The sequence below is a fragment of the Patagioenas fasciata genome, chromosome 23, assembly GCF_037038585.1.
Source record: "Patagioenas fasciata isolate bPatFas1 chromosome 23, bPatFas1.hap1, whole genome shotgun sequence".
Taxonomy (NCBI): Eukaryota; Metazoa; Chordata; class Aves; order Columbiformes; family Columbidae; genus Patagioenas; species Patagioenas fasciata.
In genome coordinates this window covers 75,262-88,809 of record NC_092542.1, presented here as the reverse complement: position 1 = coordinate 88,809, position 13,548 = coordinate 75,262, and the positions used below count along the sequence as shown (strand labels likewise).

General features: G+C 47.5%; 1 protein-coding gene across 21 annotated transcripts in view; it reads left to right on the top strand.

Moving 5' to 3' along the window:
- The window catches only part of SLC45A1 (solute carrier family 45 member 1), a 50,470-nt gene extending 37,175 nt beyond the window's left edge, over positions 1–13,295 (top strand). For 12 of the 21 annotated variants that reach the window (XM_071798417.1, XM_071798409.1, XM_071798418.1 and 9 more), the window contains 7 exons: positions 2,819–3,231; positions 3,988–4,080; positions 4,543–4,767; positions 5,823–6,562; positions 7,812–7,965; positions 9,148–9,324; positions 10,018–13,295. In XM_071798417.1, the coding sequence (XP_071654518.1) occupies positions 2,819–3,231; positions 3,988–4,080; positions 4,543–4,767; positions 5,823–6,562; positions 7,812–7,965; positions 9,148–9,324; positions 10,018–10,571 (2,356 nt within the window). In that variant the 3' untranslated portion in view covers positions 10,572–13,295. Of the gene's footprint in view, positions 1–596; positions 706–747; positions 1,070–1,859; positions 2,037–2,818; positions 3,232–3,987; positions 4,081–4,542; positions 4,768–5,822; positions 6,563–7,811; positions 7,966–9,147; positions 9,325–10,017 lie in introns of those variants that run through there. The other 9 variants (XM_071798424.1, XM_071798419.1, XM_071798422.1 and 6 more) reach the window with 9 other exon arrangements.
- Positions 13,296–13,548: the final 253 nt, after the last annotated feature.

The following is a 13,548-nucleotide window of genomic DNA, read 5'->3' as shown; positions in this document are numbered from 1 at the left end:
CTTAGTTTTAATGCTCTAAGGTTGAAGCTTTTTAAAAAATACGTAATGGCACTTTGGTTTGCAAACCAGGAGGAAATCTGGAACACGAGCACAAAATTGACGAATCACCTTACCTAAGGAGGGGGAAGACTGAGCACTACTGTTAATTAGAAGAGAGAGAAGTGCAGCGTCATCTGTGGCATCTACTCAGCCTACCAAAAAATATCCCCGCTCCAGCTAAAAATCCTACTATCGCGACCCACTTTCCCTGCGATTCCAGTGCCAATATGGGATAAGTCTGTGGCAGTGACAGCGCTCCGGGGCGAGCCCGGGTACGGAGAGCAGGCGCGGGGGCTGCGCGGGTCGCTCGAAGCGAGAGCGCCGAGTTTCCTTTCCTCTCGGCTGGCGCGTAGCCTACCCCGCCGCGGCCGAGGGGGCTGCTCCTGGTCAGCCCTGACGGTGCCGGGATGTCTCTGGGGGAGCGGAGCGCGATCGCACCCGCTGCCGGCAGAGCTCTGTGGGGACGCGGAGCCGCAAAGCGGGGCAGGGGCAGCGCCGGCCGGGCGCCCGCCCGTGCGGCGGCAGACGCGGCCGTGACGGCGCTGCGGGGGCGGCCGCTTCCGCCGGCGAATCGCGGGGGGCGATTCAGCCGCGCGGGCCGACGTCACCGGGAGCGGCCGGTGCCACCGCGCGGCGCAGAGCGGGCCCGGCCGGGCGCCGCTGGAGGTGAGGTCGCCGGGTGGGGGGCGCTGCGGCCCGGTGGGCCCGGGGCCGTGGAGGGGCGATGGCGGCGGCCCCGCCCCGCGCCGGGGCGGTTGCTCAGCGCGGGTAGTGCGGCCCGTTCCGGCCGACACGGGCGTGGGGAAGGCGGCGAGAGTGGGCAGGGTCCATGGGGTGTTCGGAGCCGCCGGTACCCACCGCAGAAAAATCGGGGCCAGATTCTGCCAAAGGAGCAGAAACGCTTTTTGGGCGTAGAGGTGCCCGGGAGGAGCAGCGGTGGCCGGTCCCTGCGTACGTTTGGCGGTGCCGGCAGCTGGCAGCAGAGCCGGGACCACCAAGGCCCCGTGGATTGAGATGTACAGCTGTTGAGGTAACGAACGTCAAGTGCCAAAAATCGCAAATGACTATCGACAGTGAAAGCTAACAGCCATGTAGTTGTTTTGCATGCCGAAAGAGAGGTTTCCTGCCTTGGAGCTGTTGTGAACACCCGGTGGATTCACCTAAGGAGAGGCTTAAATCCTTTGAATATGTCCTCTAATGAGGAATTTATAAGTTGAGGAAAATGGGTGATGAGGAATAGAGGCTCAGGTCACAGTTTTACACTGACCTGCTGGTCCAGTGACACATTGTCAGTAGTATCCTTTTAATTTAATAGCTAAGTAATGGCAAATCACCACATGTATTTTTGAGCAGTGTGGAGTTCTTTCCTTCTCTCACCAAAATGTTACTGCTTACGGCTTGCGATACAATGTCTTTGTAATGCACGGTATAGAGCAGGAAGATGAAGGAGGATCTAGGGTGGGGATACGCGTTGCATAGGCTAAGGGCTACAGGAAGAAAGACTGGTGTGTCAAGTGCGCCAGAGGAGGTAACAGAAAATGGGAGATTGTGGCATTTCTGTACAGCCAAAGTAGCAGAACAGCTGGGAGTCTTTTCCGCAGGCGAACTGTAAAAAAAAGCGTTCGAGTCTTGTTTTGCTTCCTAGTGTGTAGGAGTGAGGATTTTCCTGAAGAGGTGTGGTGTGATGCGGGGCCATTCCTGTGCAGCAGCAGCAGCCTTTGGTCCATGGGCAATAAAGCAGAAGGAAAAGGTCAGGCTTATGAGCTGTTTCCATTTCTGGCAACAAGAGGCAATAAATCACATGTGGTTCGTTAATTCAGCAGATCTGTCAGCATCTATCCTGAGGTGCTCTTTTGGAGTCCCTTTGGCTGTTTCATACACCACAGTCTGCACGCTTTGGCTACAGGACTGATTCCGATGAGACCCGAGAAGGCCGTTCAACACTTGACCACCATTAATCGCCGAGAGGGGTAGCAGTTCTGAGCGTGGCTTGTGAGGTGTGTTTCGTCTTCTCAGGAGTTAGTTTGACGCTTCAGTTCATGTACTGAAAAATGATATCAGCTTCTTGTTCCAAGCATATTTGTTTTCAGCTGACGTCATCCAAGTGTTCAGCTTGTGTAGTCTGAAATTGAAAAACATATTCTTTGGGCGCTCCTGTAAAGTCTTACAGAAATAGAACCAGCAAGAAGCAGGGGATCAGACCTTGTCTTTGCAACAGCGCATCTCCACTGACTTCAGGAATGCAAACAGGACGAAAACCAAACTCAGTTCCGCATTAAGCCTCAGCCTCAGCCTGGGCAGCAGAAATGCTAGGATCAGTACTGAAAGGTGATTTCACATTGCAGCAGAGGTCTGGATCTGCAGCCAAGCCACAGTTTTGCTTTACTGTAAACGTAGACTGAGGTCGTGATTCATCTTACTTTAGTTTGAGTGAATTGTAGATACATGTAAGCCCATTGCTGTTATGGGAACCTCCAGGGAAAAGTGACGTGTCTGACTGCTAATGGTTTTAAATATTTCAGTGTTAATCGTCGATGATGGTAGGCAATTCCTAGTTCACCAAGCTAGGATCTCTGGTGTCTCCTTTGTGCAAAGATGGAGGAGACGTGGCCATAAAATGTATATGCCTTATGTCAAGAGACAGAGAGAAGAGGTTGTAACTAACACGAAGGCTATATTCAGTGTGCGAAATGTTGAGAAATGGCTTGAACTTTGGTAAATGAAATAGAGCAAAGTTTTTCTTGCTCAACTGTTTTATTCTGAGCTATTTTTCTTTCAGACACCTACTCGTGATGATTCCACCGTCTGCAACAACCCCTGTCAGCGATGCTGCGCTCTTGCCAGGCGTGGCTTCTCAGGAAATCTGGAGGTTGCAAGTTCCAGGCTATTCTGGATCGGTCACACGGCACATAAGTCATCGGGCCAACAACTTCAAGAGACATCCGAAAAGGAGAAAACACATTCGCCCTTCGCCGCCGCCACCGCCAAATACTCCATGTCCTCTCGATTTGATGGACTTTGGGGATCTCCAGCCTCAGAGGTCTTTCCTAGAACTCCTGTTTAATGGGTGCATTCTCTTTGGGCTTGAGTTCAGCTATGCTATGGAAACAGCTTATGTTACCCCTGTGCTGCTTCAGATGGGGCTCCCAGACCAACTTTATGGAATGGTGTGGTTCATTAGCCCTATATTAGGTAACTTTTCTTTATGGTATTTCTTCCCTATTCTTTTTTCCACTAGATGGGTGGTATGTGTTTTTGTTTTCCCTATCTTAGCTGTTCACGAGTATATTCTGTGTGCTTATGATGTTAAGAAACACTAGCCAGAATTTTAGATAACTGAGTGGAGAATAATTCTTGCTGTGTCTTGCCTGAAATGGTCCTGACATGATCAAAAGGTCTGTTCTTTTAATGTCTTCCCAGCCTCTTACATCTTGTGCAAGGGTAAGTTTTGGTTACTCTGTTCCTGTATTTAAAAACTAGCAACAGGGGTTCAGTAGATCCATTTATGTCCTTACTAAAAGAATAAAAAGCATACAGAGACAGTTCGCAAAGGTGTCTGAAAAAAGGAGTGGGATTGCCTTTTCCTGTTTAACTTCCTGAAATGAAGCATTCTAGTCATTAAAGACTGTCGACCACTGCTAATACAGAGTCCCTTAGAAAGTAAAACTGCTGTACTTTTACTCTTCACCTGACGTCAAACTCTGCTGTATTAACGATGTAGAGCGAACTGCCGTGACAGTGAGCAGCGGCACGTGACATTAACCAGTCCCTGACCTGGGAAATGCCAGGAAGCACACTGTGTGTGCACTTGGGTGACTACTAGCGACCGAGGATATCACTGTGCCATGGTGTTCTACCCTTAACTGCCTTTTAAGCTACCTATTGTAACTTGGCTGTGAAACAAGCTTGTAGAAAAATGCTACTTATGGGTGATGCCCTTTTTCCTAGGGTTCTTGCTGCAGCCTTTACTGGGGGCCTGGAGTGACAGATGCACCTCAAGATTCGGGAGGAGAAGACCTTTCATTCTGGTCTTGGCAGTAGGTGCGTCTTTTAGAAATGATGGGCATAACACTTGTAAAGTAGAAACATTGTGCATCTCTCTTCTGACATCTCCTGTAGCACTAGGCTGAACAAAATGTTGGGTGTTATGGGTGTGAAAAATGTGGAGAGTGGCGCTGAGGTGATGCTTTGGCAGCCAGAGATCCACACATAAAAAAGCTTGTCTTGTCAGAGTCTGAAGAGGTGACGTTTTGAGGGTCAAGAATGTTTTTCCTTGTCCAAAAACAACTCCAAACATTTGTAAGCTTGAACAGTGGGAAAGGATTTTTTGTATTTCATCAGCCACACTTATTCCCCAGACTGCGATCATCTAAACAAGAAAAATAGTGCTTGCCCTAAGGCTGTGCAGGTGCTATAATGCTTTTAGTTCATGGAGCGATGCAGGTTTTTTGCTTATAAGCAGTCAATGGTTTGATTTTGACTTTGGTGTGGTTTTGTTCCCAGGAGCTTTGCTTGGGCTCTCGCTGACGCTGAATGGCAAAGATATAGGGAGTGCCTTGTCTGACACTGCGAATAACCACAAGTGGGGGATCATTCTTACGGTCTGTGGTGTTGTCCTCATGGACTTCAGCGCAGACTCAGCAGACAATCCCAGCCACGCCTACATGATGGATGTATGCAGCCCAGTGGATCAAGACAGGGGCCTCAACATCCACGCTTTGTTGGCAGGTATGCTTTCTTGGTGCTTCCTAGGTGACATGAACCCTAAGTAAATAAGCCCTGCTCTGAGAAAGCAGAGTGTAAATTGCTGATCTATTCCTGTATAAGCATAATAACTGAATACCTGGAGAGGTAGCACTAATTAACTTTGAAAACAAGCTTCTGCTTACTGCAAAAGGCTTTTGTAACTACCAAAAGTCAAACAAGACACAGTCCTTGGTTGTTCATCTGAAGGTTCCCTGTGTCATTTGTAACACCTATGGAAAGAAAATTGTCTGTTGCGGGAGAAGGTTCGGCATCCTGCAGGTGTGGAAGATGCCTTATTTAATTGACGTATGGGAGGAAAATGCGCTTCCTAAGGGCTGTGATCCTTTATTGCTGCCATCTTCAATTGCTGTACTGCCCTAGTCTAGTTTTGCTCTCCGTCAGGAGACTTGTTTATGCTCTTGAATGTGTTCATAAGAAAGAGAGGATAGCGTCGTAAGACTTTTACCCTGCGAATGGTGTGAGACAAGTATGTGATGCCCTCAGAACTTCCCTGTTCGTTGGTAGTAATGCAGTGGCAGTTTTGCATGCTGTCAACGCATTGCTGAGTAATGAGCTTGCTATGCTTCTGAAGTGATTCAGTCTGTCTTGGACGCAGTTAGATCTGCGTTCCTCTAACTGAGTGAGGAAAATGGATTTTCACTTACTTTCAGGAAAACAGTCTTAGCTGACTGATTGCAGAGCCTTGCCACGAGGCTGGTGGACACTTCTGTTTTACGGACTGAAATAGCTGTGAAGGTAAAGTGGTTTGTTCTTGGCAAAGAAAGAACTACCATTTTTAATTCTTTGTATCAGCACTGACCTTCTCCCTCTTTCTGTACTGTGTTTGTACATCCAAACTGTCCTTGTAGCGCGGATAACTGTGTCTATTACTACATTTGAATTGAAAAGGGGTTGAGTAGTAAAACAGAAGTAACGCATCAGATTCTACTCACGAATCATTAGACAAGTGGTGCTGTGCTGCTACTGACTTCCAGGATTGGCTAGGGAAGATAATCTTGGCTCTGTTTTTCCACCAGGTCTTGGAGGTGGCTTTGGTTATGTTGTTGGAGGAATACACTGGGATAAAACCAGTTTTGGAAAAGCTGTGGGAGGGCAACTTCGCGTCATCTATGTCTTCACCTCAGTTATACTGACTATCACTACTGTGCTGACTCTAATTAGCATTCCAGAAAGACCCTTAAGGTCCATTAGCAGGAAGAAAAAGGTGATGAAGAGTCCAAGTCTTCCTCTCCCTCCTTCTCCACCTCTCTTCTTTGAGGAGGGCGTAAATGAAAACTTTGCTTCCGATAACTCAGCTCACTTGTATGCGAGTTTTACGAGTCCCGTGTCCCCCCTCAGCCCACTCACACCCAAATACGGGAGTTTTGTAAGCAGAGACAATTCCTTGACAGGAATTAATGAGTTTGCATCATCATTTGGGACTTCAAATATTGACAGTGTGCTTATAGACTGTTTTACAGGCGGGCCCAGTAGTTACTTAGCACTTCCAGCCAGCTTGCCCAGGCAGCCTGTCAGCGTCAGCTTTCCTCGGGTGCCTGACGGCTGTTACCAAGGAGAAAATGGAGTTCTGGAGCAAGGGGAGAGCAGCGTGACGCCAGGGCCTGATGGCGAGGCGCTAAGTGTGGGCTCACTGGATGCGATAAAGCCACGGTCGTCGGGGATCCTGAAAAGACCTCAGACCTTGGCCATTCCAGATATTGTAACAGGACACTGTCCGGAAAATAGCAGAAGAAGAAATGTAACCTTCAGCCAACAGGTAAGGGCAGAAAATGACCATGTAAACCAGACTGTCCATTTAATCTCTTCATATAGTTTTAAATGTGTGGTGCACAAATCCCATCATTAAAGACTGCTTTTGACAGTTTGCCCATAAAGGTCGTTATGGGAACAGCATACCTGCTATGACTTTATCGGTGAAATAGCAGTTAGGATGTGAATTAGGACTGGCAGTCTGTCAACTGCCTTTGTTAAGATGGCAGAAATGGGAGTGTTCTGCTCTCACAGGGACACGTGTGAAAGTCAGGTTGGTATTGTTAGCCCTACTTCACCACCCAGGGAGTTATCACGAGAGCAGAAAAAGGCACGTTTTTATTGAGTCTGTATCTTCCCTTTCCACAGAAATACCTGCAAGATAGGGCCAGGGATAGAATTCTCCCACGAGCTGCTTCTTATGACAGTCATTACATCTGGTTCCATCAGGGAGGTGAGGTTTCCCTTACCCAGAGATAAGACTGACCTCACCTCCCACTGTTGGTGAGAACTTGGAATGTCTGAGACCTCTGTATGTTGCCCCCTTTTTTTTATGATCCGGGATGAGGTAAACTGTCAACTGTCCTCCGGGGTTTTTTTTTCTTTGCGTGGTTTTTTTTGGGGTGTGTGTGGTTTTTTAGTTTTGCTTTGTCTTTTTTTGTTGTTTGTTTGATTTGGTTTTTTTTGCTTTGTTTTTGGGGGGTGCTGCATTGTGTTGTTTGTTGTTGGTTTGGTCGATTTGTTTGTGGCTGTTGCTGTACCTTCAGCCAGTTTGTGAGAGCAGGCTTAGTTAGGGCTAGGGTTTTACATGCTGTGCACGCAGAGATCGAGCATCAAGGTTAGCAAGTGATGAGAATATGTTTCATTTAAGACCGGCCTCTTCTTCCTTAATGTCTCTACAAGTTCAGGAACCAAATTCACCTAAATGTGGGTACAACTCCTATTAAATGTAATGGAATTTATGCCTTCCCTATGCTAGCATCAGGATTTGGTTGCCAAATACCCTAGAGAAGTGAAGAGCACTGTTTCAAGTGTGCTGAAAGCTGCAGCACAGTGCTGCCATTTATCACTTGTTGCAAGACTGAACTTAACAGCTGAGCTGAATACACTGTTCTTAATCTCCAAGTCGACATACTACAGCAGCAGAGTTTAACTTTCAGATGATCATATAGGTGTGTCATGTTGCATAGATTTGTTCAAAGGATGTTTGGGTTTTTCTTACCGTGTTTGTTGACCTGGGAGTCCTTATGGTGCAGGTTGCTAATATCTTGCTGAATGGTGTTAAGTATGAGAGTGAGCTGAATGGATCAGGCGAGACCTCTGAGCAGCCGCTCTCCGTGAAGCTGCTTTGTTCGACCATCTGCCAGATGCCGAAGGCTCTTCGTAACCTCTGCATCAACCACTTCCTAGGTATTCAGAAAGCACTGTCTTGCTTTGACTGTGAAGTAGTCTACCTCGGGTGCATGTTTTTGAATATATTATCTATTGCTGCAATAGCTGCTAACTAGAGAGGGCACGATTTGTTCCATATACACTCACCAATAAGGTACTTTCTGATATTTAGTTTCTTAGAACACCGAGAAGGGAAAAAAAACCCAGTCAACCGAATGATAAAACAGTAATGCCTACATTCCTAGAAAGGTAATAACCACGGCCTAAATCAGTGCATTAATTAAATGGAATGTTTACATGGGGATGAGAAATGCCATTGAACCAAGAATTGAAACTATCGACCTTCTCTCTTTTTTTTTGTTTTTTTTTTTTTTTTTAACACTCTGAAACTGGCATTACTGAGCAGAAAGATGAGAGAAGTTGTATTTCCCTACTTACACACCTGAGACCAGCATTCGCTTTCCTCCGTGTGACAGCATGTGTATAGGGGTCCCAGAACAGGCTATGACGGGGCACAGAACATGGCTGCAGGAGGGCCCGTAACCAACGCACTGTTACCTTTACTAGTACCAGCGCATGACTGATCGTTAGGAAGGGCTTGGAAGCAATTCAGTTTACGCAAAACTGGACAGAAGGTAACAGGTAGTTAATACTTATTGGCTGTGCAAGGAATTAAGAGATTGTCTGCATCAGCGGCCCTGACGCTGGTTTGTGAGCAGTTTCTCACTGTGTCAGAGGTGCTGTAGAGGCTGCAACCGTGACATAAGAAGCATTCCTTCCAGTTCTGTGTGGGAGGACAACAGCAACCTGAAACAACTATGTGATGAGCTACTCTGTGAAACCGAGCGTTGTGTCCTGTCAAAACCTGAAGGCATCTCAGACTGCTGCAATCTGTTTTTCTGTCTTGCTAAACCAGTATTCTGTGGCCTGCAGTCAGCCTCTAGGACTCCACTTGGGAAATCGACTTCCACTTATCAAAGGATAAGTCTTGGTCTTTAGAATCTTGAGTGTCTTTGACAAACATTGTAGCATAATGCATGGGGAACAGCAGACTCGGGTAAATGTGGCTGAATGTTATATAGTACTCACTTGGCACAACCTGTCTTCAGTTGTGATTTGTGAAATATCTGCTAGCATTCATGTAAGCTTACAAGGGCAAACAGTCTGCAGCCCTAATAGGTTACTTCTGGCTTCTTTCAGGATGGCTTTCGTTTGAGGGGATGTTACTCTTCTATACCGACTTCATGGGAGAAGTAGTGTTTCAAGGGAATCCAAAAGCACCTCACAACTCAGATGAGTATCAGAAGTACAACGCTGGGGTCACCATGGGCTGCTGGGGAATGTGCATCTATGCATTCAGTGCTGCTTTCTATTCAGGTACTTAATACAGCCATCTTAGCCACTGCTGTGAGAAAAATACACCTGCCCCTTAAGTGGTGTTTCTGTAACAAGTACTCTACCGTTTATGTTGCTCATAGCCTACCATACAGCGTTAGTGCTGCAGCAAAGTGATCTTTTTCATTGTATTCTCTCTGTGAGTTAGCTTAGCCTGTACTGACAGCACCTGAGGTCAGCAGACCAGGGAAAACACATCTCTGTTAGTATATAGTTCCTTTCACAAGTGGCATTTTCAACATACATTGAATCCAGAAATACAAGCAGCCACCATAGGCATAGTTCTGGCGCAGCAGCACTCGGTGCCCACGTGGCCCGGCAGAACACTCTGGTGTCACACACCACTCCAACACCTTGTCGTGCGTGTTTTGTGTGTGTCCACTTCCCCCACTCCACTGCTGTTCCCATTTATCTCTCTGGGACAGCGGGCACTGCCAGGCTTCAGCTCTGCTGTGCCCGCCGCACAGGTAGGGCAGCAAGGCTGCATGGTGGCAGGGGGATTTGGAAGGGGGTTTTTGGCACTCACTTGTGAGCTCCTGGTTACTCAAAGGTACAACAGTTGCTGCTGAGATGTGGCTGCCCAATGACCGTGCTGCGGGGCCCGAAGGTGCACCCGTCGAGCCCGCTGACTGGCTAGCGGCAGTTCACCCCGAATGCCATACTGTTGTCTTGCAGCCATGCTGGAGAAGCTGGAGGAGCGGTTCAGTGCACGGACGCTGTACTTTGTGGCGTATTTGGCCTTTGGGCTGGGCACGGGGCTGGCCACGCTCTCCAGAAACGTCTATGTGGTGCTGTCACTGTGTGCTACCTACGGCATCCTCTTTGCCACGCTCTGCACGCTGCCCTACTCCCTGCTCTGTGACTACTACCAGAGCCACGAGGTGAGCCCTGGGCTCGGGAAGGGAGAGGGGCTCCCGTGGCAACCGCTTACGCTGAGTTCCCTGCAGTTTGTAGGCTCGCAGGCCGAGGGCACACGTCGTGGGATGGGCGTTGACATCTCCCTGCTGAGTTGCCAGTACTTCCTGGCGCAGATCCTCGTGGCCCTGGCCATGGGGCCGCTGACGGCGATCGTGGGCAGCGCCAGTGGTGCCATGTACTTCGCCAGCCTGGTGTCCTTCCTGGGCTGTCTCTTCTCTTCCCTCTGTGTCACCTATGAGCTGCTGCCCACTGAGGAGCTGCTTCCCACCGACGAGCAGCGCCCGCTCTTGCCGCGCGCGCGGAGTGACTAAATGGGAGAAGCTGCCACAGCCTCCGCTGCCTCATTGCGTCGCCCTCAGCTTCTCCATCGCGATGCGGTGGGCTCGCGCACTGCCAGGACGGCAGCAGTGGGCATGGCAAACTGGTCAGAAGGTCTGTGCTGGCTTTACCAAGCTTTCCCCTGCTGGCTGGAGGGTGAGGGACGAGTTGGTGGCACCTGGCACTGCTCATCCTTCCCCTGAGGTGGAAAAGGCCCATCTGTGCCCAGGGACCACATCAACAGGACGCGGTGGTGTCAGTGCGAGGCCGTTCCCTCCAGCTGCCCCACAGTGCTGTCAATCCCCAGGGGGATAAGCGGCGTCGTCTGGCCTGAGGCAGGGGACCTGGAAGCCTGGCGCCCGGGCAGGGCAGCCGCTGTCTCTCTTGAGCAGCAGCAGCAGCTGCAGGGCTGCGCACCCACCGTGGGCATCGCTGCTGCTGTAGCACAGGGTCTGCGGCATTCCACCAGCTTTGTGGGCAGAATGTGCCATCTCATGGCCAGGCAGAGCAGCCCAGTCCTTGGCCACCAAGGGCAGCGGTGACTCCTGTGAGGCCTCAGGGAGTACCAGGGAGAACCTGCGGGTCCTGGCCCCTGCCTATGGTAGGCCTGGCTCTGGAGGGTACGTTTCAAAACTTTGTAAAGGCTGACAGCGACTGGTCTTGCTCGTGTGGTGTAAATACTCTGCCCAGTGGCACAGCTGGACTCCTGGGTGTGCAGAGCTCCCACCAGCAGGACGACTCTGAGTAAGCCGCTGTGGGGTGAAACCACAGCAGCTTGGCTCCCAAACCCTGCTTGGTAGGTTCTGGCTGTGATCCACAGGGATGGTTGCTGATATGTATTTCCTTCCATCTTAGACTTTTAACTAAGGCTACAGGGGCTTGCGATGACTTAGCATAACCCAGCTTTGAGAAGAAGGGTCTTTTGCTTCCCTTGGGTAGAAGCTTACTCTCCGAGTTGAGAATTTAAGAAAAATCGTTTGTGTGAAAGCCTGCAGCACATCATCCTTGTTTTTCTTACAGTTGTGCCTGTGACGTTAAAATCTGCATGGGGATCAGTGATTAAGCACTTGTAAGCTAAAGCTGGATCTTCCATATCTCACTGAAACTAGTTAAAAGGGCTTTGGGTCTCGTTTACCATGAGAATTCTTAATTATCCTGATTTTGGAATTTTGTCAATGTGTGAGATCTCTTACAAGTTCCAGTTAAGCAAAGATGAAAACGGAAATAAAACGACTCCTAGGATTCCCGTCAGCCTACTTCCGTACTTGAATGCGCAGCCAAGGTTTTACCAAGGCTGTCGGGCATTTTGGTCGTTTATGTGTGCTGTGTGCGGCATCCCCGTAGAGGTTATTTTTGCTTACTCATCTTTAGGTCCAGAAGAAGGGTTTTCTCTGGAGGGTCACTCTTTTAAACGAGTTGTACTTGACTGTTCACCTAAGTTTATTCTGGTTCTTGATCTATGATGCCAAGATGAAGTAACGTGTGTAATCTTTAGCTGTTGTGGCTTACTGTACTCCAGTGCTGAAAGCATAATGCGCAACTTGTAAGAACCTCTTGTTTTTATTGCCTGACCCCGAGTATTTTTTTTTTTTTTTAATTTGAGAAGCAAATTTCATGCTACTCAGTATTTACTTAAATGGATGAACACTACTGAAGTTGCAAAGTCAGGCACTCAGAGGCAAAGGACTGTCAGATTGCCGAGTCTGTTCATCTTTGGGCTTACGTAGCGTCATATTTGTAGGAATATCTGACGTGGCATTTCCTTGATGATGGGACAGCCGTTTCCAAGGAAGTTCAGGATGAAGCTAGAACAAAATAGCATGACAAATTGTACATTTGGCACGTCTGATTTCTGACAATTTAAAGACTCAACTTTGGAGAATTTTTCATTGCTTTTTGGCCCTTGATTTCTCTTCCTTATCAAACTTTTAAACTTTTTTCTTTTTTTTTTTTTTTCCGGTCCCACTAGCTAGTGGGGTGTTACTTCTTAAAATGTTTTCTCTGCTTAAGGTTTGTAGCTAGCACTATTGCGCTAAATGAGTCATGAGCGCTTTCCTTTTCTAGGTAGCTGGAGTTGCAGATCGTTTGTTGTAAGCAAGGATTTTCAAAAGATTCATAGAATGGATGAAATAAATGTATTTGATGGTAATGTTTGTCTCTGCTTCCACCTGTAAATAATATTACAAAATATGCTTCTATAGTTATAAAACTATTGCTATGCCCATATGCATTGCCTGATAGGATATGTATTACATTTTCAGTTTTATCAAATGTGGACTTTATTGTGTATTTGTGCAGTGTTTACATACATCGTACTTTTAAGTCAACGCCAATGTATGTTAATTTGAGGCTTGGAGCAATGCTGGTGGTGTCTGGAAAAACCCCAGTGCCTGGCACCATCATGCGGAGTTGGAAGTCACATAGCCCATAGAAATAACTTTGGCATTGCTTATTTTCTTCCTTTGCCATATATTTGTGTTCTGCAGAAATCACTGTATGTGGTCACTGTTGCACTGTGAGCTGCGAAGTGATGTTTGCCTTTTGCAATACAAACCCTTCAAATATTCTGTCTAAATCTGCAAGCGGCTGTTTAGAAGTGACATGCATGAATTTAGGCTGGGAAGTGATTTTACACCATGATGTAGTTTAATCTCTTCGGCAATGCTAAAAGGTTAATTTTTATTAAGTCCTTATCATTAAAAGTTGTTTGATGGCAACTATTTGTGGATATTCATAAATATATATATAACGCATGTACAGAAGAAAGGAAAATGGGGAGAAGGATGGAGAAAGCACCCAATGGTCTCCTAATTAAGCACCTAATTAACCTAGCTGTAACCATTTTAGAGTGTGTCTGCAGTTCACTCAACCTCTGCCGTGTCTCTCAAAAAAGACAACCTAATGATTTAGAAGTTCTGCTGTATCTTTGAATGAAGAAAATAAGTATTTTCAAGAATTAAATAAAATCAA